The 24,958-nt window shown below is 35.5% G+C and overlaps 1 protein-coding gene across 8 annotated transcripts in view; it reads left to right on the forward strand.

The window, feature by feature from the left end:
* Nucleotides 1-24,958, forward strand: part of TMEM117 (transmembrane protein 117) — a 192,269-nt gene that overhangs the window by 140,524 nt on the left and 26,787 nt on the right. For 7 of the 8 annotated variants that reach the window (XM_056799012.1, XM_056799011.1, XM_007503884.3 and 4 more), the window contains 2 exons: nt 1,291-1,423; nt 11,748-11,847. In XM_056799012.1, the coding sequence (XP_056654990.1) occupies nt 1,291-1,423; nt 11,748-11,847 (233 nt within the window). The remainder of the gene's footprint in view (nt 1-1,290; nt 1,424-11,747; nt 11,848-24,958) is intronic. The other variant, XM_007503890.3, reaches the window with a different exon arrangement.

Here is a 24,958-nt window from a genome sequence, read left to right on the forward strand (position 1 = left end):
CTCTGACCTGAGTGGTGTTAATTTTGGGCTACTGGATGGTTCTTTCCTTTGAGATTTCCAGTGGTCGGAGTTGTGCTGTGGGCTCCATTAAAATCAATCCGGCTTGGTTTCTGACTCAATTCTGCCATCTCCCGGCTCCGTCTTGCCCCTCGTGGAATTTAAACTACTATCCTTTCTCTCTTCTTGTGGCATTCGTGGGTGAGTGCCTCACTGTTCTTGCCCCAAACTGCTGTACATGCTACATGGGACTGTCCAGGACCTGCCTTCTGGATTAAGCCTTGGGCTTACCATAGCTTAAATATCCCAGGATTTTTGCAGGATTCTAGAAGTTCAACTGTGGATTCCTGCATTGGATCGAAGTCTTAGAGAAGACTCTTTTTACTTTTTTCTAGAATAGTACATTAGCTAAATCTTATTAGAGCATTTGTGGGGAATTTGGGCTCCTCTGAATCCTTGTAAGTGGCCATCTTATCACTTGCCACTGATCTTGGTTGCCTTCTGGATGCACATTTGATAGTCAGTCAATAGTTAATGAGCATTTACTAAGCACTTCAGTATGTGCCTGACATAACAAATATAGTGGATTCTTTTTTGGACAACTAAGAGTTGTGCTTGACATACCTGTGGGATTTTCAATTCAAAATGTCTAGAAGGTAGTTTTTGATGCATGCAGTTTAGGAGATTGGTTAGTACTTGAAATATAGATGTAGGAATTATGTTCCTAGAGATAATAATTGAACCTATGGGAGCTGATGAGATTACCAGGTGAGATGGTATAAAATGAAGAGGGCCCAGAGTAGACCCTTGGAAGTTATCCATAGTTAGTGAGCATGGTATGTCTGAAGTTTCCACAAAGGAGATTAAGAGGAAGTGGTTACACAGTTTAGGAGAACCAGGAGAGATCAATTCCATGAAAGCTAGAGGAGAAAATATAGAGGAAATGATCAACATTGTCAAATGCTCAGAGGTCAAGAAAGAAGAGAATTGAGTAAAAGACATTAGACTTGTCAATGGAGATACCAATTGTTAGATATCAGTTGTATGCCAGATCACATTTATAACATGACCATATACAGGATGAAATATTCTCCAAAGTAAGTCTGTTTTAGACTTCTGTCAAGTGAATGTGTTTATTTAAGCAATAGAAAGAATGATCAATGGCAGTATAAGGTGATTTCATGAGCAAGAGTCACGATTAAGACAGTGAGGATTTTGTTTGTCTTCCAACAAAATAAGCATTTGTGTTTTCAAGGTAATGTGTAACCGAGTATTTTATTAATCATATTTTAGGTCAATTACTTCGGTTGAAAATGTTTCGAGAAGATCACGGTTCTTGGATGACTATGTTCTTCAGTACCATTCTCTTCCTCTTCATATTTTCCCACATATACAACATGATTCTCCTCATGGAAGGAAACATGGGGTAAGTCATTGCTCTTTTTGCTACTGTGATCATTGTTCTTTTGGGAATTATTTTGTATGCACAAATAATTATACAGTGTCTAAAGTTCTCAAGTGAATCCTTTTAAACAAACATAGTCTGTTCATAATTATCACTTTTCCCTACTGTGAAGCTTGGCTCCCCTTTCAGGTAGATTAGGCATAGCTGTGATAGATGGAAGCCTAAGACCCAAAGAGCTTGATTGATATTTCCCAGGCATGTTTGGTTATTAGAAGTGGGGAATTTATGTGAAAGTTTCTTAGTTTGCATACAACTTGGTATTCTGCTTGACTACAGGTGTTTTGGTTTTTAGGGCTCTTTTCTTCCCCTTGATACTCATTATAGAGGCATCTTTGTTTTAAATGGGTCATTTTTAAGTGGGCCACTTAACACTCACTAGTGGTTGTTTTCTACAGTTATCAGATCACTAATCAAATCACTACAGCATTGGCTTTGTACATTTATTTCATTATACAATTATATAACAGTCTGTTTTCCCTCCAATTCCATTTCTTCTTATATTCTCATTAGGTTTGAAGAACAGAACTGAAAGAAATATACTTAACTAGTGCCATTAAAAGTTCAAGTTAGTTAAAAATAAAGAATTTAGATGTTTGTCAAACATCAAAAATACTTTTCAAGGAAGTTTTTGGAAAATGCTTCCTGATAGATATGGGGAAATAGGGTAATTGTCTTTCTACTTGAGGGCACTTAGGAAAGAGATAATTTCCAGCCTTATGATGCTGATTGTTTTGGTGTTATAAACAGCACATGTACGGTTTAATGGAGTGTTCTAGGAAAACTACCATCTTTGGGGCCCTTTTAAAGCTGGTCCTTTGGTGTCTACCTTTCAACCAACTCTTGCTTGTGGTTCCAAGATGCTATAGCATGTGCAGCAACCATACTCTGCTGAAGACTTCTTGACAGATTTGTTAAATCAGGTAAAGGGTAGCTGATAGGCCTTGAACCCACTGGGTGAGTTAAGGCAATGTCTACCTCAAGCATGTGAAGACTTCTCCCCCACAGAATGGGTGGATGAGACTGATTTGTTTTAGTGCCCATGAAGGCATTCCTGGCAGCTGAAGCAGGTGTTGTGGAGTCCTTAGAGTTTGATCAGGCATGGAAGATGCCACTGTCATCCATTCACTGCATCCCAGGTCATCTTTTGGTTCCCTTTGTACAGAGACTTAAAATTTTTAAAAATCAGACAAATATATTGATATGACAAGAAGAATATTACATACATTCAAAAATCCTAAAGCAACAAAGAAAAAAAAAACCTCTACACATAGTCTTACCCACAATCACATAATCTTAACCATTCTTACACACCCCTACTTACCAAATCAGACACAAATCTTACACACATGCATGTTCCGGTTCAAGGAGAAAGAAAGCAACAATCAAGGTGAGACGACTATGTTTCCTGCACATAGGAAGACATCAGGACCAGACAGAAACCTTCCAAGTCCAACATAACAACTCAAATGAACTATAAGGGACAGAGAAAAAGATCATTAACCCATGAACTATGTAGAACAAAGAACTTCAAGGAACATGTCACATAAGATGGTGTGCTGTTAGCATATTAACATCACATTAAGGGAAATGCATCCAACATGTACATAAATCTGGAACAAAAGAAGATAGACCACATCAGTCAATATGTGAAGAGGATACCTGTCAATAAAGAGTAAGTATGTACATGCCACACAACATATTTAGTACAAAACCATAAAACACAATGATTTAGGGGTCTTGTCATGGATCAGCAAGACCCATAATAATGAAAAATTTAAAAACTTGTAAATAAAGTTCTTGCAGTACTCAAACAGATAGAAAAGAACTGGAAAAAACCTTCCTGATTGACTCCAAAGCAGAACTCTTGTATATATGTACTGTATATATGTATATACCATGTGTAATGGATATACAGAAAACATACATGTTCATAATGTAAATCTTTGAGCATTAACATACTAACATAGGTTAGAAATCAGATTAACACTCTTAACAAAACTTGGATCAGGGAAGGAGGATAGTCAGGGCTGACAAGGGAAGTTCAAGTTTTAGGGAGCTAGTAATAAGGAAAGCCAGGATAACATAAAGTAGGAAAACTAAAAATTAAAGAATTTGTAATAGAGAAATTAAGAAAACATAACATAACATAAGGAGTTAGAAAAATGTTTGCCATAGTTTAGAGATCATTGAGATATTGTTACCAAATAGTTAAATCAATATTGTTGCATATTGTTATAGGACATTGTTATTTCAAAAATATATTAGTCAATTGTATCAACCCCTTGTAACAAAAACATACCTACCCCAAATATTTTACCAAAGCCTCTTCCTCTTCTTAGCATAGACTTAGGTAGCTAAAGTAAGTATAAGTGTAGATATAGTAAAGGGAATACAGATTTCTTATTCGGGGATTGGGATATAGAATATAGATAGAAATATAGCACTAAGGAAACAGTAACCTGTCTTAACTCAATGCATTGTCAGGGTGACAATTCCACACAATACGAAAAGGAGAATTTGTAAGAGAGGAAGTTGAAAGAGAAACATTCAGTAGAAATCAGTGGCAAAAAGAAAGCAGGGGGGAAGGGCAAAGAACAAACCCCTCAAGTTTCCAGTGAGAGAACAGAAGCTGAAAGAACTCAAAAACTGCCAGCTCACCTTACTCCTCCAGCTGAGAGCCTGAGAAGAGAGTCTCTGAGTCTGGGGGGTCCCTCTGGATATCAACTATTTCCTAGTGAAATAGACTTCCCTGAAGTCTCTAACTCAGCTTAAGACTTTGCAGACTGGGACTTTGAGGAAGCCATCTACTGAGAAACTCCTCTCCAAAGATTCTTCTCCACCTCTCTCCCCAACTTGTCCTGAACTCCATTACTCTAACTAGATTAGCTCAGGAGTAGGGACCAAGTCAGCAGCTGTCTAGAAGAGGGGTCAAGGCCAAAATCCCCAACCCCTAAGATTTGGGAGGGTCAGTCTGCCAATCAATAGGGATTCCTGCTACCCACTTTCCTCACCTAATATCTTCATCTTTCCCTTCCCTGAGTGATCCCAAATAAAGTGTTACTACTTAGATCAGGTCTGCCTAGTTCCTGACACTAAGGAAGGGGGCTGAAGATTTGGGGAGAACCATACCTCTCCCCAAAAGGGAAGGTTAACTCAGGATCCTAAGGATCCAAATAACTAGATCCAAAGGAGGAAACCTCTCCTCTGGGCAGAGGAGTAACTCCAGGTTTTTGGGGTGGGGAAGAGAAGTGGCAGTTCGTGTACTTGAAGGACCCAGAGACAAGAGGAACCATCTGGTCTCTCAACTATAGCTGAGACCAAGAAGGGAAGCTATGTGCCATTTCACTAAAGCTCTTGCCTTTAGTTTTAACCTCCACTTCCCAGAACCACTTTCTGAGGAGACATACTCTGTTCTTCAGGGAGACAAAGCCCGGTTACTTTCCCCAAGGGGAACAGAGGGGAAAATTAATGCCTTCCCTCTCTCCATTCTCTCAACTCTTTCTCTCCCTCTCTCCAGTTCCCCAGTGTATGTGTGTGTGACCCTCTTGTTGGCCATACATTACAGAAGCTAAAAAGCTGCTTAGTGTTGTGGTAATTAGAAACAGTCAGCTAAGAGAAGGCTTCAGGTGACTAATTCCTTATTTGTTTGGGAAAAGAACAGATTTCATCCACATGATCATCAGCCAAAAATTCTAGCAAAGGCACTATCAGGTCCTTGTTAGAGTTGGACACAGGTGAAACTTTTGGTGCCTTGCTGTTCTCTGCTGTTCTTTGTTGCTACCTCTGGCTTGCAAAGGAAAATCAGAGAGGATTTTGCAAATGCTGTGGTTTCCTCTTGAACTGACCATAAGAATGAAACTGAATGTGTTGCCTTGAACTCCATTCTGATTGGATGGATAGCTCAGCATCCACGTTAAGTTAATAATTAGCTGTTCTGGTCTACCAATGCTGTCTTATGAGCTTTACAATTTCCTGGATAAAAGAGAACAACCAACACATTATGTTTTCTAAACACCCTCTTAAGGACAATAGTTGAAAGAACTTGTAAAATATGTGTATAAGTCAAAAAGAGAAGACAGTTTCCCCAGGAGAAGAATGCTGATGATCTATGGTTAAATAGTAAGCAGAGAAACAATTTTATGTGGCAAAATCATTCCTGAGTAGAGCAGTAATGCTGAAGTCTTCAATCTAGAATTGGGAGGTTTCTTTAAGCATATGAGTTTTCCGCTTTCAAGAATTTCTATGCTGGGTTCCTTATGTCTGTGGCCACTTCTCAATCCAGCTATTGAATACATTCATGGGAGAATATAAGCTGGGCTTATGTACTGCAGCATATTTTAATATTTACAAATTCTGATTTGATTTATTATATAAAATATTATTTCTTTTGCATTTTACCTACATCAAATAATTATACTTATATAACATATGCAAATATAATATATATTATATAGATATGTTAAATAGAAACCTCTAATTCTGCCTGTGAGTCAGTCAGTCTGTCAGGCCACTTTTTTAAAAAATATTTTTTTTATTTTAATATTTTCTTCCAATTACATGGAAAAAAATTTAGCATATGTTTTTCAAAATGTTGAGTTTCAAATCTCTCCCTTCCCTCCCCTCTCCCTGAGATGATAATCAGTTTGAATTAGATTATACATGTGCGGCCTTGCAAAATTTGTTTCCATATTAGTTATGTTGTGAAAGAAAAAAAGAGCAAAAAATCCCAAACAAACAAGAAAAATAACTTTTAAAAAAGTATGCTTCGATTTGCATTCAGACTCTATCAGCTCTTTTTCTGAGATGGATAGCATTTTTCATTGTAAGCCCTTTGGAAATGACTTGGATCATTGTATTGCTGAGAATAGCTAAATCATTTACAATTGATCATTGAATAATATTGCTTGTCTCATCTTTCTCCACTAATATTGATGGGCCAAACTAGACAGTTTGTCAGGGCTCCAGTGACTCATCATTCTAAAGTTATTGAAATAAATTAGCTAGCAAATAAAATTTCTCAAGCCTCCAAGTCACAAAAGATTTCTTTTAACATTCCTTTCTGCCAATATTTTTTCCTCAAATATAAAAAAAAAATAACTTCAATCTATTCCAACATAACAAGGCAGTCCTCACCATTTAATTAAGTACTAACCCCTTTAAAGCAAAAATACTCCCAAGACTGGTATAATTTTCAAAGTTCCTGGGACCACCCACACATAATGGTTGCACTCTGAACCTGCAGAAGAGCATTTGGCTGAGAGAATAAAGTTAAGATGTGACTTTAATGCAGCTCAAACTTTGCCATTCTAGTTGCGTATGAACTTGCCTTCCAGATTTCTGAATCCTGAACTAGAACACATTAGAAACAGAATCAATGCAAACCTGTAATTGAACTCAAATAGCAAGTCCAAAATACCTCATCAAACAATGAAGATTATCTTAACATTTCTAAGGAAAATAGGCTCCCAAAAATTGGTCTAAGCTCCACAGGGTGTATGACCTTCCTTTCTTTTCCTTTTCTCTGGGTTTTTTCCTTGGGAATTTTCCTTGAATACAAAGAGAGTTAATATAATGATTCCCAATTTGCACAGTATAGGGAAAAACTTAAGATCATATCTAAAATGAAATAGAATATTAAAAATGACAATAGCCAATTTATATTGCTATGGAGGGTGGGCACAACTATAAAATGCCTATGCAATTTCATTTGTAACAGACTACGCAGTTAAAATATTTTCTACCGTCCCAAAGGAACAGCTTCAAATAATTTACAGCAAAAATTTTTGGCCGATAACACAAAGGAATAGATTTAAAAGAATTTACCATTTCAGTACTAAGTATCATATTCATGTTAGACTTTTGTATCCACAGTATGAATTGGTAAACTGAAAAAAAGATAGTTTTATATCTCAAAACAATGTATTTTAGATACCAAGAAGTATCTGTTCTGTTAGGGAAGAGGGATTCTGATTTGCAAGTTCTTTCCTAAGGAATTACATGGCACCCCAATAAATCTTAAGAAGATTGAGAGATTTTTCAGTGAGTCAGATGGCTGGAGGCAGCTTGCAGGTAAACATCTGCCTCCTCAAATGTCTCTCAATGAGAAATACAGATCTCAAGAGTATGGAACACAAATGCCCTCTTTATCCATTTATTGATGGTTATCAGAGATGGATTTTTCTGGCTGGGCCACATTCCTGAGGAGTTCCTCATGTGCTCTTTCTAGTGATTTAGGGTCTTCAGAGGATCCTATGCCCTCACTCCATGTACTCCCAAATGGTATCATACAGAATTTCAGTTATTCATCATTGTTCTTTAGTAGGTCCAATTATGTCAAGTACTTCTTAAGGCATACAATTTTCATCTCTTTAAACAGACAATACCTTATTCTTAGACTCTAAACCACATTTTAATTTAGGTTTAAGGCACATTTCGCATTCTAAATTAGTTGCATTTAAAACCTCTATCATGAAATCTCAATTCAAAATACATCTTAAAAATAAAAAATATATTGCAGGTTTAAACACATTGCCTGGATGTAAGGTATTGCTTGAGCAATGGTAGGGAACAGAATGCCATCAATTTGACCAGGAAAATTAAACCTGAATTTATAAAGTTCAGGATCATTTGCTAATTTAAAAATCAAATTTGATATAGTCACCTCTAACTCTGAAAAATCTTTAGAGGTAGCCTAGGTTTAAACCTGTCAATTTCAATAGCTTCCAGGACCAAAAGCAAATGCAGTTATTACCACACCCTTGCCCTGACCCCCTGATTCTTGCATGAGACAGAGAAGAAGAAAAACATCTTGCTTTACCCAGGGACACACACACATACATAAGTGCACAAATAATAGGTGTCCATCTTAGAACCAAACAAGCAACAATTACATTATTCTACTAAACCAATCAGGCCAACTGCTTTTCAGGAAAGATGTTTATTTCCATTCATAGAGAAGTCACACACACATATAGGGATTGGGGCGTGGCTAGCCCCAAGCCTGGGAAGCAGGATAAAACTATAGATAGCTTTTATAGTGTTTTAAGGAAAAGGGAAGGAGATCTCCTAGGACTATGCAAAATGGGAAAAATTGTGCCCAGTAATAGGAGATGTTTGTCAGGGCCTTGGAATGTAAAAACTAGAATGGAACTTTGATAATTTGTATCTTTCTGTTATCTGTAGGGATCTGCTAGCCTTTAAAGGCTCTTGTGCAGGACTTCCAACACATGTCATTGTTTTTATCAAATTAGTCCTGATGTCTGGAGCAATTATAAACAACACAAAAGTAATCAGAAACCTGTTAACACTTGGCATTTCTCTCTCTCTCTCTCTCCCTCTCTCTCTCTCTCTCTCTCTCTCCCTCCCTCCCTCCCTCCTTCCCTCCCTCTCTCTCTCCCTCCCTCTCTCTCTCTTTCTCTCTCTCTCACTCACTCTCTCTTTGCCAAGGGTTCCAAAAAGAACACCTGATGGCCAAAGAGGAAAATTTTGGTAGGATGTAATTTTTCTTCTGTTGGATCTGTTGAATCTCAGCATACAAACCCATGAAAACATTGAGAAATAGAAGAACATAATATATTGATATAGTGAGGCAAAAGGCCAAGAGTGACACGCGTGTCAGAAGGACGCGTGAGCCAGAAACGGTACACGTGTCGTGGTTGGGTCACGTGACATGACATGGCCCCATGTTACATGACATGGCCCACGTGATCATGTCATGAGACATGATCCCTAATAGAAAAGTAAAAAGGCACTTAGAAGCAAATATCTTTTAAAACCATGACCTGGCTATGCCTTGCATTCCACCCTACAGTAATATGTTACATTAATTCAACAAACCTTAAAGAAGGTAGGGAACAGTTTCTATGTCTGAAGATATCTAAGGTGGAATTGGCTCATCATGTCTCATGTTGTGTCACGTGGGACATGTCCTGCCAAGTGTGTTGTCCGCGCCATCCCCGTCACGCGTGACAGAAATGGCCACGCGTGTCAAGAATGTCACACTGCCACAAAGGACACACATGTCAGAATGGCCACACGTGTCAAGAGTGGCAAGCGTGTCAGAAAGGACACACGAGCCAGAAACGGCACACATGTCAGGGTTGGGTCACATGACATGATATGGCCCCATGTTACATGGCATCGCCCATGTTATATGTCATGAGGCATGATCCCTAATAGAAAAGTAAAAAGGCACAGAGTCTTCACGCGTGCAGTTTCTGACACACGTGTTGTTCTCGACAGACGTGACATTTCTGCCGCGTGTGTCGTTTCTGTCACGCGTGATGGGTATGGCGCAGTATGGTTGTAGTATAAAAGTTTGCCAGGGCTCACACACATGAGTTTCTCTTCATTTCTTCTTAAATTATCAACTCATCTTGGCATAAAATTCAATCATTAGAAATAATTCCTATATTATAAACAGACTTGCACATTCTCAATAATTTGATCTCATTGTTTAGTAATTCCATATACCCAAGCAAACTCTCTTCACAGGACTGATGACCTCACCTACACAGATGACTTAAAGAAGCCTTATTAGCTTATAGACAGAGGTTTTTCCTTTAGCTTTTCCACACAATAATTATGGATTTATTTTCTTTCCTTCCTTCCTTCCTTCCTTCCTTCCTTCCTTCCTTCCTTCCTTCCTTCCTTCCTTCCTTCCTTCCTTCCTTCCTTCCTTCCTTCCTTCCTTCCTTCCTTCCTTCCTTCCTTCCTTCCTTCCTTCCTTTCCTTGCTTCCCCATGGTTTAGAAACTTTGGATTTTAGCTATGACATTCTTAGGAGTTTTCCTTCTTTGATTTCTTTCAGGAGGTAACAAGTAGAATTTTTTTTATTCTGCCTTCTGATTCTACTAAATATAGGCATTTTCCATTTATGATTTCTTTAAAAATCCAGATTTTTTTGTCATTTTTTTCAGATAGGCTGGTGATTCTTTAATTATTTCTGTCTAATCTATTTTCTAGTTCAATTGTTTACATTTTCCTTTGTTTTATTTTTCAAACTTTTGATTCTATTTTTGTATTTTTGTTATCCCATGGAATAATCCTTTTCCTGAAGTGAACATCAAGGACATTATAATATAGTAATTGTAGTAAGATATATATAAGTAAAAAAGCAAATTAGTGTATGGAAAGGAATAGAAAGATAATAGATATTGTACTCTGTCTTCATCTGGCATCATCTAGAGTACTGTATTTAATTCTGGGAAAAATAGTATTATGAAGAACATTAATATATAATGTCAAAAGACCTTTAGTTCATGCCTTAAAAGGACTGGTTGACAGAACTGAAAATGTTTAGACACTTTGAGAAATTGTGACTCATTTGTACACCCAAGAGATAATAAGGAAAAATAATTGTTCAAAAATATTCATAGCCACATTTTTGTGGTGGCAAAAAAAAGGAAAATAAAGAGTCATCCCTCAACTGGGGAATGACTGAACAAATTGTGGTATATGATAGTGATGGAATACTATTGTTTTATAAGAATTGATGATCTGGATGATTTCTATGTGAACTGGTAGAATCTAAATGAACTGATGCAGAGTGAAATAAACAGAATCCAGAGAACATAGTACACAGAAAGTAAAACATTTGGAACAATCCAATGTAATGGACTTTGTTACAAGTAGCAATGTAAACCAAGACACTCCTGAAGTGCTTATGGGAAAGAAGGCTATCAACATTGAGAGGAAGAACCATAGGAGAAGAAATGCAGAAGATAAACACATGACATCATTTATCACATGTATAATATGGGTATGTGATTTGGGGTTTTAGTTTTAAAAGATGGTTCTTAGGCAACAATGAATAATATGGAAATAGGTATCAAGTGATAATAATTGTGCAACCCAGTGGAATTGCTCATCAGCTCTGGAAGTGGGGAGGAAAGAGAGGAGGGAAAGAAAATGAATTGTGCAAACATGGAAAAATATTTAAAAATTAAAATAAAAAAGAAACTGACTCAAGAATTACTTCAATATGGCTTATATTTGAGCATGAATTATAGGCTTTTTCTGGATTTTGGTTTTGATTTTTAAAATTCTTTTATCAGTCTTGTCACTTAAAATGGTAAATGGTATAGCAATAGCTTGTTTTTGATTCTGATTGAATTGCTCCAAACACCCTCAAAACTCAGTGTAGTTTTTGATATCTCAAAGCATAAATGATTATACCAAAGCAAGATAACTTGAGGAGAAAATCTATTTGGGCTGCTGCTGAATGAAATAAGATTTAATCTTTTTTCACTAAGTTTATATGTTTTCTCATGTGTTTTTTCTCATAGAGCATACATTATTACAGACTTCATGGGCATAAGAAATGAAAGTTTCATGAAAGTAGCAGCTGTAGGAACCTGGATGGGAGACTTCGTTACAGCTTGGATGGTAAGAAAATTTTAAACTTTCTATCAGGGGAAGAACTATTCTATGATGTCAAGTAGATGTCTGCTCTTTATTGAAAGCAAAAATAATAATGGAACTTTGAGGCTTAACATTTAAGGATATAATAATATTGTAACCAGAGTTGGGATTGTTTTCATGTACAAGGTGGATGAGATATCCATTGATGGTATTTTCTGTGTCATCTCTCAAATTCTGTGATTTTATGATTTTGTATAGTTTCTGCGTTATGCTAGAAACACCATAGGTAACTAATATGATCTTAACATCATGTGTGCTGCTGTTTAAGACAAACATATCTCGTAGGATTTCTAAAAGTGGCCCATGGAAGATATTTATAGGTCCGATTTGCAGTTTGGACCTTCCAGGAAGAGAGGAGAAGAACTGTAACTTGTGACATGGAAATCACTTTAAACGACTGATATATATTAATTTAAGGTCGCCAAGGAATTCAGCTATGTAATTCCTAAATGAAAACTCAAGTCAGCAGTCAACCTTTTATGGAGTTTTTAATTACAAACAGGAGGAAGAAAGGTATGAGAGAGAGAGAGAGAGAGAGAGAGAGAGAGAGAGAGAGAGAGAGAGAGAGAGAGAGAGAGAGAGAAAGGGGAGAGAAGGGAATAGGGCTTAAATACCCCCTCTGTTTAGGCTGGGCCAAAGGCCCAAGCCCTTAGATAGCTGAGGCAAAGAAAAGAGATCAGTCCCTATCACTCACGTGACCAAAATGGAGAAACAGTCTCAGGGGCCTCCACCTCCAGCCTCCTTCAGAGCAAGCCCTCCTCTTAGACCTCTCCAGGAGCTCTCCCTCCAGGACCTCTCTCCTCTCAGATTCCTTCAGAGCAAAACTTCTCAGAGCAAAACCTCTCAGAGCAAACCTCTGGAACCCTCTCTGTCCTCAGACCCCGCTATCTTTAAGGAAACCATCTAAGTCCCCTCCCCTCAGTTCTCACATCTACCAATCACTGTCCATGTCTCCCCTGTGCCAATGGTGGCTCTAGCTTAACCCAGGACTGCCCAGAGGTCTGTTTCCTTTGCACATGTCTGTTAAAGGTCATATTCTCAAATAATTAAATCTTGATCTTTGCTGCAGCCCTTCCTAAATCCTGTTACTCTGAGTAGGGTGGAGATTGGAAGTTCCAAGACCTGGTTCTGTCATTCCAAGTATCTCTATTGTATCAATTCTAAAATCAATCATGACTCAAAGGACTTCCTGTTCTATGCTTAAGCATAGGTCAAAGCCCTTTCCATTGTTTAGCAAAAGGTTTCTGCCCTAAAGTAGTCTTAAGTAGGGAGGAGAAGGATCCTCCCATGCCAAGGGGTTTCACATTCCAATAGAGTTCTTACTATCAGTAGGAAATTTTTTCCAAGTATGAAATTTCCCAATGGTGAAATTTCCAACATTCATAAGTCTAAGAAATTTTAAGGTTTACAAACTATAACAGCTGGGGTGAGAAAGAACACTACCAAATTAGGTGCTCCTTCCTCCCGAATCTGCTGGAATATTATATATCTGTTTGCTCCCTTAATTGTTGCCATTCTATGGGGAATTATAGGATTAAAAATACTACTTCCTAGATTATACTTGGTTAAGGTTACCCTAAGCTTACACCCACAGGCTTAGTCTTTTCCTGCTAGATGCCTGTTATATAAAAAGCCATCATAAAAAAGGGGATAGCTTGCAAACTCATTTATTCAGGCATTTAGTGAATAGAAATTATAGAAATTATACAGATTAGCATACATCAGAAAACACACAGAATGAATGCACTGTCTTACTGGGAGTGAGAAATTTCAGCTTAAAAGTAAAGTAAGAGTCCTTATTCCCACACAAGCAAAAATACTCCAAATTTCTTTTTAAGGCACAAAAAAAAATAAAGAACATATTAAATAATTGGCTTCCCCTATATTTCTACAGTTTACAAAGTTTCTTTCTTTGTGTTTGGAGTCAATCCCCAAGGGAGTATGGCACCATATATGTCCATTGTCAAACAAAGAAAAAGAAGATTGTCTCCTGACTCTAAACTTTCCAAATATCAATTTCATATCTTTATGATCAACATTCTCTTCAGGAATTTAAAGTCATATACACTTGACATGCAGCAGACTTGTCTTGAAACCTTTGTAAAGTGAAAACTTCCCATAATATGATAGCCAGAATTCAGAGCAAATGACAAAAATATTGAAAGCAACCAGAAAGAAAGACCAAATAGCCATAGTTAATGTCACACAAGTTTTATTAGAAATCTTGGGATATGTCATCCTATGGAAGCAAAGGAACACCAAGAAACACTAAGTATGATGATATAGAAGGGAAAATGGAGTTTCAGTGAAATATAGGACTTTCAAGTAGTCCCAATGAGAATACCAGAGCTGAAACATGACATACAGACACAGAATTTAAGAGAACTTTAAAAAGGTAAATATGAACAAGCAATCACATGGGACTAAAAAGATTAAACTGTGTATGGGAAGATAATACATGTAGTTCCTTGAAATTCTATTATCATCAACATTTATGGAGTAAGTCTAATTAGATAGTTATAGTCTAATTAGATAGTTATAGATTCCTAAATATTTAAAGGATCTGAACAGGCTTTTTCTAGAGGAAATTGGAAACTGATAGGATGCTTATGAATTACAGAATGGCTGAACAAATCTGGCATATGAATGTGATAGAATACTAATGTTCTAAAAGAAATATTAAAGGGAATTGTTTCAGAAAAATCTGGGAATACATATGAACTGAATCAAAGTTAAATGAACAGAAGCAGGAGAACAATTTATACAATAATAATAATGATAATAATATAAAGATAAACAACTTTGAAGAACTTAGTAAATCTGATCAACATAGCAAAAAAGATACATCCAAAGGAATCATGATAAAACATATTTTCCATCTCCAGAAAGAACTGATAAATTCAGCTTAAAGCATGTTTTTCTTCCTTTCTTTCTTTCCCTTTTTGTTTGACATATATAATGCAGGAATTTGTTTTTCATGACTATTTGTATTTAAGATGGACTTTATTTTCTTGCTTTCTCAATGAGTGGAGGAGGGAGAGGAGAAAGAGAGAATTCAGAACTGAAAGAAAAATAAAATTGAATTTAAAATAGTATCAATACTAGATTTATATGTATTAAGTGACATCTAAATTCTTAAAATATTAAATGAGTTACAGAGAGAAATATAAAATAAAACTATAATAATAGGGGACCACAGTTTGCCCTTTTAGATATAGATAAATGCAACAACAACAAAAGAAACAAAAAAGAAATGAAGGACTTGATAGAGAAAAGTAAGATATGATAAGCCTCTTGAGAATATTGAATGGGGATAAAGAGGAATATACCTTTCTCAACTATGTATGGTACATCATAAAGAATTGATTATATGTTAGGATGAAAACCTCATGGATTTAAGGGTAGCTGGCTCTCAGAGGGCATGGATAAGCATTTGTTCTCTGGGATCTCTTACCCAAGGAGATAGATTTCTGCCTTTTAGCATAATACCTTTGTAGAGAGAAAGTTCATGGCTAAATGTTTACTCCTTTCCTCACCTTTCCCCAAGTGTCATCTTTCACTAGAATTATATTTATTCGCCACACCTTTATAATTGTTACTTTAGAGGTATGCTTTTTTGGAAGGTTGAGTATCCATTATATTTTCACTCATCTCTCTCAGAAAGGAGGTTACTGTGGTGAACTTAGCTCACATGAAAAGCTGTTTACACAAAAGACTGTCATCAATAATTAGTATATACAGGAGGGCAAAGGAAATTTTTGGCTGGAAGTGAGAGATCTTGTCTCAATCCAGGTAGAGGATAATCTCACTGAAGAAAAGACTGCTCTCAAAAGTCTTTGATGTAAGCACTGAAAGTGGGGGAAGATGCTGGGGGGTAGCACTCCATGCTGTATCTCGGAAGGCTCTGAACAGCCATTCAAAAGTTGATGCTTGCTTTTTACAACTGTCTTGAAGGTTTATAACCATCTGAAGAAATTCCTTCCTTTCTTATGCAGATACACAGTGTAAGAGTTCTGTCTCAGAATTGTCTTACAAACATTGCAATTCGCCATGGTCACAAGTTTGTCCTCTTGGGAACCATTCACCTGGTGAAAAGAGATAGCATCCTTGTTTTGCCTGCTTTACAAAAAGGAGACCAAAAAGCTCAGAAAGCAACTTAGTCAAAAAATATCTGACTTACAAAGCATTGTCTTAATAAAGCAGAGAGAAACAATGGAGAGTAAGAATGATTTAAATAATTATGTGAGGTCCAGGTAGGAGGAAGGAAAATCATTACTGACTGGAGTGTATGTGTAAAAGAGGTAGCAGTTGATATTTTTGAGCATTTGGGATTTATAAGGAATTAAAAACATTTCACAAGTGAAAAGAGAGGGTTCAAGCATGGAGACCAACATAGGCAAAGGAATGAGGTAGAGAAGTAAAGATATTTAAGGTGTAGTGTTTGGTGGTATTCCATAACGCTACAAAAATGAGGCAGGATGAGTTTATGGACAAAACATATATTGGCTATTGTCCTTTGAGGAGAAAAAATGCTAAATATTACATTAAATCATATTTCCTGCCTTGATCAGTTTTTCATGTGAAAATATTAAATTGTCTATATTCCCTGGTCTGAACTATATAAGTTATAAAATTCAAACGTAGTCAAGAAAATGAAAAGTTTAATTTTAATTATTTTATTTATTTTAAATTGATTTTTTAAAAAATTTGTATAGGACTCTCTTAACTGGTGGAAATATATGCTCCATGAGGGGTGGAGTTAGTAAGATCTGGAGAGAGAAGAAAGATTTTGCTGTTTGGGCACCAGCTTTGAGAGAGGTCATATAGTTCCAGAACTTTTCAGGATAAAAATCCCTTAGAGGAGAGAGAAACATTGGGAAGAAGCTGACATGATTGATATGCTAACTTTTCTACATGTTGGTTTCTTCCTAGTCTTTTTCCCCCTTCAAAGACCTTATCTTGTAGAAAATCTAAAGTGGATGCCTTCTCTTGCAAAGCTAGATGCCCAAAGTCAAGGATCTCTCTCAAGATCTTACCCCTGCCACTCACATAGGCATGAATCATTTGAATAATCAATATCTACCAATGAAGAGAGTCTTATGCAAATAGGCTTTGAACTATGGATAACATTAACTTTGATTTAACTTATTTAAATTTATTTTAAATTTTTATTTTTATTTAAATATTGATAGTTATTATCTTGTCTTGAAACAAGGCAATTACTTATAAACAAATATCTGTTTGAAGGGTCAATAGAAAATTAATTAACTTAATAATTTTTTTCTCTCAAGGGACATCAGCCAACATTTGGTCAGGGTACGAGTATCCCTTTTTCCCCCAACTTTTTTCTTCAATTAGATGTAGAAACATTTTTTTTTTTACATTTTTCTCCCTCTCTCCCCTCTCTACCTCCCCAAGGGGGTGAATAGTCTGATATAGATTATATCCATATTTCATGTACTACATATTTCCATATTGCTTATATCATGATAGAAACTCATGGAGGTAATACAGTGGAAGATGACATGCTTCTATCTGCACTCAGATTCCAACACTTCCTTTGTAATTATCTGGTAAACTTTCTTTGTTGATGAGGGTTTAGTCCTTCAAGTTGGTCATTATCATATATTTCTATTACCATAAACATTATTCTCCTGGTTCTGCTCACTTTACTTTGCATCATTTCATATAAATCCTTTAAGGTTTTTCTGAATTCATCCTGTTCCTTATATATAGATATATTATTTTCTATGGTGAGATAGTATTCTCCATTATAATAACCATATTCATCCATTCTTGCCACTACAAAAAGAGCTGATATTTTTGAAGGTGGGGAAGTTAGGTCCTTTTCCTTTGGCAGGCACAGTAGTGGTATTACTGAGTCAAAGGATATTTTTGTTTTATGTCCCTTTAAACATATTGTTCTACATTGCCCTCCAGAATAATTGTACCAGTTCACAGTTCCACCAACAGTGTATAGTGTCCCAATTTTCCCATATCCCTTCCAACATTTATGTTCCTTTTTGGTCATGTTAGCCACTCTTGTAGGTGTGAGGTGGCATCTCAGTGTTGTTTTAATTTGCATTTCTCTAATCAACAGTGATTTAGAACATTTTTTTTCTAATGACCATGGATAGTTTTAATTTTTTCCTCTGAGAACTGCCCATTCACATCCTTTGACCATTTTTCAATTGGAGAATGCCTTATATTCTTACAAATTTTACTCAGTTTTCTATGTATTTGAGAAATGAGGCTTTTGTCTGAGACACTTGTTATAAATTTCTTCCTCCTCCAAATTTATTGTTTCCCGTCTAATCTTTGTTGTATTGGTTTTATTTGTACAGTTCTTTTATAATGCAATCAAAATAATCTATTTTGTTTTTTGTAATGTTCTTTATGTTTTGTTTGGTCATAATTCTTTCCTTATCCATTAGTCTCACAAAGAAACTTTCCATGTTCCACTAATTTGTTTATGGTGTCACTGGGTTTTTTTTTTTGCAGGATTTATTCATAAATGCCCAAATTTGTTTATTAGATTTGGAATCCATATTGCCTTCTGTTGTTGCTGTTTTTCATGTTGATTTCTTAGAGATTTCTTCTCCTTGGAATCTTTGGTATTTTCTATATTTTTACTCCCTCATCTCTTCCTTATAGTTTACTTCTAACTCCTTTCACTTCTGATTGTGATTTCCTTTGGATATCCATGCAGCTCAGCCTTTTCCCACACTTTATAGTTCAGCATCCTAGGTCTCTGTCCTAATTAACTTTTGGGTAGTCCCCATTTGGATAGTGTGCTCTTTCCTCAAACTTGGTAGAGTTCTACACAGGTCCCCACAAGCATAGTGTTCTGTCTAGGTGACTCATCCCACTTTTTTACTCCTTAGTTCTTTGCTTTAGCACCAGCAATTCAGAACCTCCTGAAACTGACAGTCCAGAGTCTGCTTTTCCTGGCACCAGTAGTTCAAAGCTACTGGCAATTCAGAGCTTTGCAGCACTGGGTGCTTCTGGGTTGCAAACTCTAGCAAGCTTTTGTTCCTGAAGGACTATGGCCTACCTGGCCATTTAGCCCTGAGGAAACTACCTCTGCCTGAACTTAGAGTCTCTATGGCACTAGAAAGAGGGAGAGGAGATCAGGATGTAGGGGGGATGTTTTAATGGTAAGTCTTTGCATTGTTCTTGGGTCTAGTAGTATAGTCTCATGCCTGGAAGTGTGAGAGGTAGAGTATGGTTGCTGAATGAACTCAGGGTCAGTGAATGCCAGTTCCTTGATTAAAAAGAAATTGTTTTGGATTCTTGATCTTCCTAGACTGTGGAATTAGCAGAAGCTGTTTTGAATCTGTTTTGAGGAGATTTGAAACATTGTGGCAATTTGAAGAAATGTCTAGTCTGTCATCTTATTACTCATGCTTCGAAAGCTAAGGACTTCCATTCTAATGGTGGAGACATCAAGGATATACACACACACATATATATATATATGTATATATATATATATATACATATATATATATATACATATATATATTTAAAAAATTTTTAATCAATTACATGTAATAACAAATTTCCACATAATGTTTCTGAAATTTTATGATTGAACTTGTCTCCCTCCCTCCCTTCCCTTTCCCCTCCTGAAGCTGGCAAGTGATTTGATCTGTGTTATACATGTATTATCATGCAAAATATATTTCCATCCATGTTGTTCATTTTTTAAAGTGAGTAATCATATGAAATCAAACCCCCAAAATATAAACCCAAATAAACAAGTGAAAAATGGAATGCTTTGATCTGCATTCTGACTCCAACAGTTCTTTCTCTGGAGGTAGATAGCATTCTTTGTCTTAAATCCCTCAGAACTGTCCTGGATCATTGTATTTCTGATAGTACTAAGTCTATCATAATTGATTCAACAATATGAATATATTTAGAATAAATGCAAATATAAAATACAAATTAAAAATTAATTCAGTTATTTTATTTTCCCAATTGCATGTAGAAATAATTCTTAACATATGTTTCCCAAAATTATAAGATCTAAACCTTTTTATTCTTCCCTCCCTCCACACAGAGATGGTAGGCAATCTATTCTGGGCCATATATGTACTATCATACAAAATATACTTCCATGTTGAAAGAGAATATTCATGCAAAATTAAAACCTTAAAATAAAACCATAAGTATACTGATGTAAATGATAGTATACTTTGATCCACATCCATCAGACTCCAGCAGTTCTTTATATGGGGGTGGATAGCATTCTCCATTATGAGCCCTTCAGAATTGTCCCAATCATTGCATTGCTGAGAAAATAGACAAAATTTCACAGTTGATTATCATAGGACGTTGTTGTTACTGTGTTACTGTGTATAATGTTCTTCTGGTTCTGCTTATTTCTCTCTGCATCAGTTTATGTAGATATTTCTGATTTTTTCTGAAATTGTCTTATCATTCCTTATAGCATAATAGTATACCATCACCAATATATACTACAATTTGTTCAGCCATTCTCCAACTGATGGGAATCCCTATGATTTCCAATTCTTTGCCACCACAAGAGCTGCTACAAATATTTTTGTATGAATAGGTCTTTCCCCCTTTTTTACTATCTCTTTGGGATATAGACCCAGTAGTGGTATTATAGGATCAAAGAGTATATATACTCAGTTTTGTAGTCCTCATAGTTTCAAATTGCCTTCTAGAATGATTAGATCAGTTTACAACTCCACCAACAATGCATTAGTGCCCCAATTTTGCCATATCCCCTCCAACATTTATCACTTTCCTTTACTGCCATATTGGCCAATCTGATAGGTTTGAAATGGCATCTCAGCATGTTTTAATTTGCATTTTTCTAATAACGAGTAATGTAGGACATTTTTTCATAGAATTATTGATAGCTTTATTTTCTTAATCTGAAAATTGCTTGTTCATATTCTCTTACCATTTATCAGTTGTCTTCATTCATTCATCAGAGCATTTTCAGTTGTCTTCATGTCTTATGTTATTCTTATCTCAGAGCAAACAAATTCCAAAGTTTTGCTATCATTTATATGATCTAAATATATAGTACTACTTCATGGTACTTTTCTTTACTGCACCTGGAAAATCTATTTTTGATTAGCTTTTGGTTCCTTGCTTGAATTCTATGTTCAAAAAGCTTTCCTGACAGTAAAGCGCACTGGGTAGCAATAACTGCTTCCTGTTGCCCTGTATGCATGATAGCATAGTAGAATACTCTATTTTATAGCCTCCTCATTCCTTTGCTTGTATCATTTCATGCAGTCATTTCTCAATCATCTGCTCCCTTTTTCAGTAACATACAGACATCCAAGGTTGATTATTAGTTCAAGGAGGTGAAGTGCTGGCATATTGTCTGATGGAGACAGAGAGAGAAAGTTTGTTTACATCTGTCTATTCAGTGGCCTCCCAAAACGTTGTTTTTTTTATTTTTGGTATCAAAACAACTGTTTCTTTTTTTCTTTTTTTTTTTGCTTCTTCAATTACATTTGCTTTAGTCAAATGAGTCAGTGGCTTAGCAATAACAGTTTTTTTTAAAAACTACAAATTTTTGATAATAACAAAATCTTAGTTCTTAGAATCCTTTAGGTTTTTTGAATGTAGCCAAATCAGGAATTCTTTTGTCTTCCCTGGGCTGGTGCTCCCATACCTTATGTTTTAATGTGATCAATATAATTGACAGAGGCTCTTTTCAAATTGGCCCTTCTTAATGGAAAGTTTTATGCTATTTTCTTCTAGCATCTAAAATTCTCATCAGTTTTTCTTCAGATTCCTACATTTCCAAATGCAATAATACCATCAATGTACATATCAACGCTAGAAGATAAAATTTCCAATTACTTTTTTAGCCATTTGGTAGGTGGCAGATGATCTTGACATTTATTAGGACATATGCTCAATTAGGTAAAATCCTACTGGATCAATGAAAGTGGTCTTTTAAAAAAATCTTCCTAGGGCAGCTAGGTGACTTAGTGGATAAAGAACTAGGTCTGGAGATGAGAGGTCCCAGGTTTGAATTGATTCTGAGACACTTCCTAGCTCTTCTCCCCTAGGCAAATCACTTACCCCAATTGTCTAGCTCATCACTTTTCTGCCTTAGAAATGATCCTTTCTATGTATCAATTCTAAGACAGAAGGTAAAAGCCATTAAAAAAATCTTTCTCCATTATAAGAGTTTGGTAAAAGTCATGGTTCAAGTTCAGTACAGAAAACTGCCTGCTTAATCAATCAACAAGGGCATCTCAACCCCTTAAAATGGGGAATTAGGATATTTTGGTTCTTTTTGTTTGTTTGAAGTCAAGTTTTTAACATACATTTTATATATTTTATATACATACATTTGATTCCTTTGGAATCAAAGGCCTTTCCTTCTTGGGTTATTCTGACTCAATTCTTTAAAAGACTGCCTCAATCTCCCAATTCTGTTATATTTTCCTCAAAACTTTTATAACATCTTTATTCTTACACACTTTTTCTTCCTTAAGTATCAGAAGGTGGCAATAATTTCTATGTACTACTCTGCAGGTATCTTATTATTTGTCATTGACAATATCTGACTCTTCCAAGTCAGTATACTGACCAAACAATTTAGCATTGCATGACAATGCAAATATTATGTTACAGATAATATTCACATTGGCATCATATGACAAGTATTGATATTCATATGCTATTACCATTTTGGTATCAGTTTAATAGAATTAGCTCAGATAACATTTGAAAACAAATTAATACCAAAAATAAGCACCCAAAATCACAATACAAGAAACAGGAAAGCCAAATTATCCTTACATTAATAATGAAAGAAAACTTAAATTAGAATTTCACTGAAAGAGAAGAAAATAAAATATACCTTGAAATAAAATTGTACAAAAAAAGGAAATTACACTTGAAAAGAAAAATGAAATAAAATGAACAACTTTTATTACAACTTTTATATACATAATATTTCTCATATTAACAAACATTGGAGTAAATTTAACTCAAAGCATATGAAGAAAATTTTAAAAGAAAAATTTAAGAAGAAAAATATTCAAATTTAAAATAAAAAACCTTTAGTATTATTAAAATAATGCCTGAGCCATATAGCAAAAAACACTCTCAAGAATTATAATGGTAGTAATATAATAATCCAAGACATTCCTGAGGGACTTATGAGAAAGAATGCTGTCCACATTGAAAGAATGAACTATGGGAGTAGAAATGCAAAAGAAAAACGTGTTATTTATCACTTATTTATATGGGCATATTATTGAGAGTTTTGGCTTTAAAAGATTGCTCTGTGGTAAAAATGAATAATGTGGAAAATAGGTATCAAGTGCTTTTGTACATTTGTACAACCCAATGGAATTGCTTGTTGGCTTGGGAAGGGGAAGGAAAAGAAAATGAATCATGTAAACGAGAAAAAATATTTTTAAAAATAAAAATAATTTTAAAATAGAAAAAAGAATTATAATGGTAAACAGAGGAATGGTATACAATTATATGTTTATAATTCAGAGGAAAGTATGTATGTATATTTATATGTGAATATGTATACAGATGTAACATAAATATATGATTTTTTTAAAGTCTCTAAATGAGATTCCAACTTAAAACTACCAAGTGGCTAGATACAGCTGTGGAACCTTAATGTCTGTACTATCCTCACTTTCTTCTCCCAACCAGAAAGGGCTTGAGTTGAAATTGTACAGACTATGCCTGCTGGATGGGCTCACAGACAGAACTTCCTCTCTAATCACCCCTCCTTCTGCCTTTCTTCCTCTCTCCCCTTACCTTAACCATCTCCAGTATCAAGGGAGTTCAGGGAGAGTTTAACATTACCTTTAATGAATCAACAATAGAAGTCTGGTTCTTTTCATCTAAGGAGTAAAGGTTCTAAAGTTCCTTTACAAATGTAATGGGGGTCTGGTGCATGCACAATCCCCTTCAGTTTACCTGGCAGATGCAACCTTTCTACATAGAGGATGGCTTCTGAGAGAATCTTGATGACATAAGAGGAAAGTACCTGGAAAAAACTGAAAGACAAAGACTTCTGGAATTGGTTTAAGTTGACTTATTACATGGTTGTTAGCTACCTCTTTTTTAATGGACTTAATTCAGCTCTAGTTTTCTCTTTTCTACATTTGTGTCTTGGGAAGTTTGGCAATACTTTTTTCTCATGGGATCCAGTGAGAGACCATGGATTAATGGGAAGAGCCTTAGAATCTTTTCCCTCTTTGAAGTTTGTTCTTTTTCATTCTTGGTGCAGGGTCTCTAATTTGGTCAGAAAGCAAGCTATAGGAATCTGGGAATTGGAATCTGGACTGAATATTGCTGCCAGCCCAGCATTAATGTCCTAAGAAACAAAGAGGGATCATTAAAAGTGACTTTGAGTATCCCAGCCAAAATTATCTGACAATCATACTGCATTTGTACAGTAACTTTATGGGAACAATGCTAAGGAGGAACTTAGCTAAGTTTTGAATTTATTCCCTTAGAGATCAAGGTGGTATAGAGGAGAATATAACTCAGAGGTATTGGAGAAAATTCACATTTGCTATTACATCTTTGAACTAAATATCCTTTTGTAAATTCTATCACATAAAATGGTTAAATGGAACTGGGCTACTGACCCTCAACAGTGAGGGAAACAAACAAAGTCAGTACATTTGTTTTTTTTTTTTAATGTATCTTTATTTCTCAATAAACTAAAAGTTTTTAAAATAAAGTATTAACACATTTTGCATTTGACAAAAGAAAGTGATTTCATACACATTGACTGAAAAGGCCATTAATAAAAGAAGCAATCCTATACATCTTGAATCCTATACATCTTGAATTGCCAAAAAAATCAAGAATTCCAATGGATAATTACTATGCAAATTTAGAAAACAAAAGAATTTCCTGTTTTGACTAATAGACTGAAGGTGGGTTTATTCTCTGTGTGTGTGTGTGTGTGTGTATATATATATATATATATATATATACACATATATATATGTATGTATGTATGTATACATTTGGAAAGAAAAGTTAAAAAAAACTTTTAAAAAACTAGGAATTTCTTCATCTTTAAATA

This window comes from Monodelphis domestica, chromosome 5 (assembly GCF_027887165.1).
Source record: "Monodelphis domestica isolate mMonDom1 chromosome 5, mMonDom1.pri, whole genome shotgun sequence".
NCBI lineage: Eukaryota > Metazoa > Chordata > Mammalia > Didelphimorphia > Didelphidae > Monodelphis > Monodelphis domestica.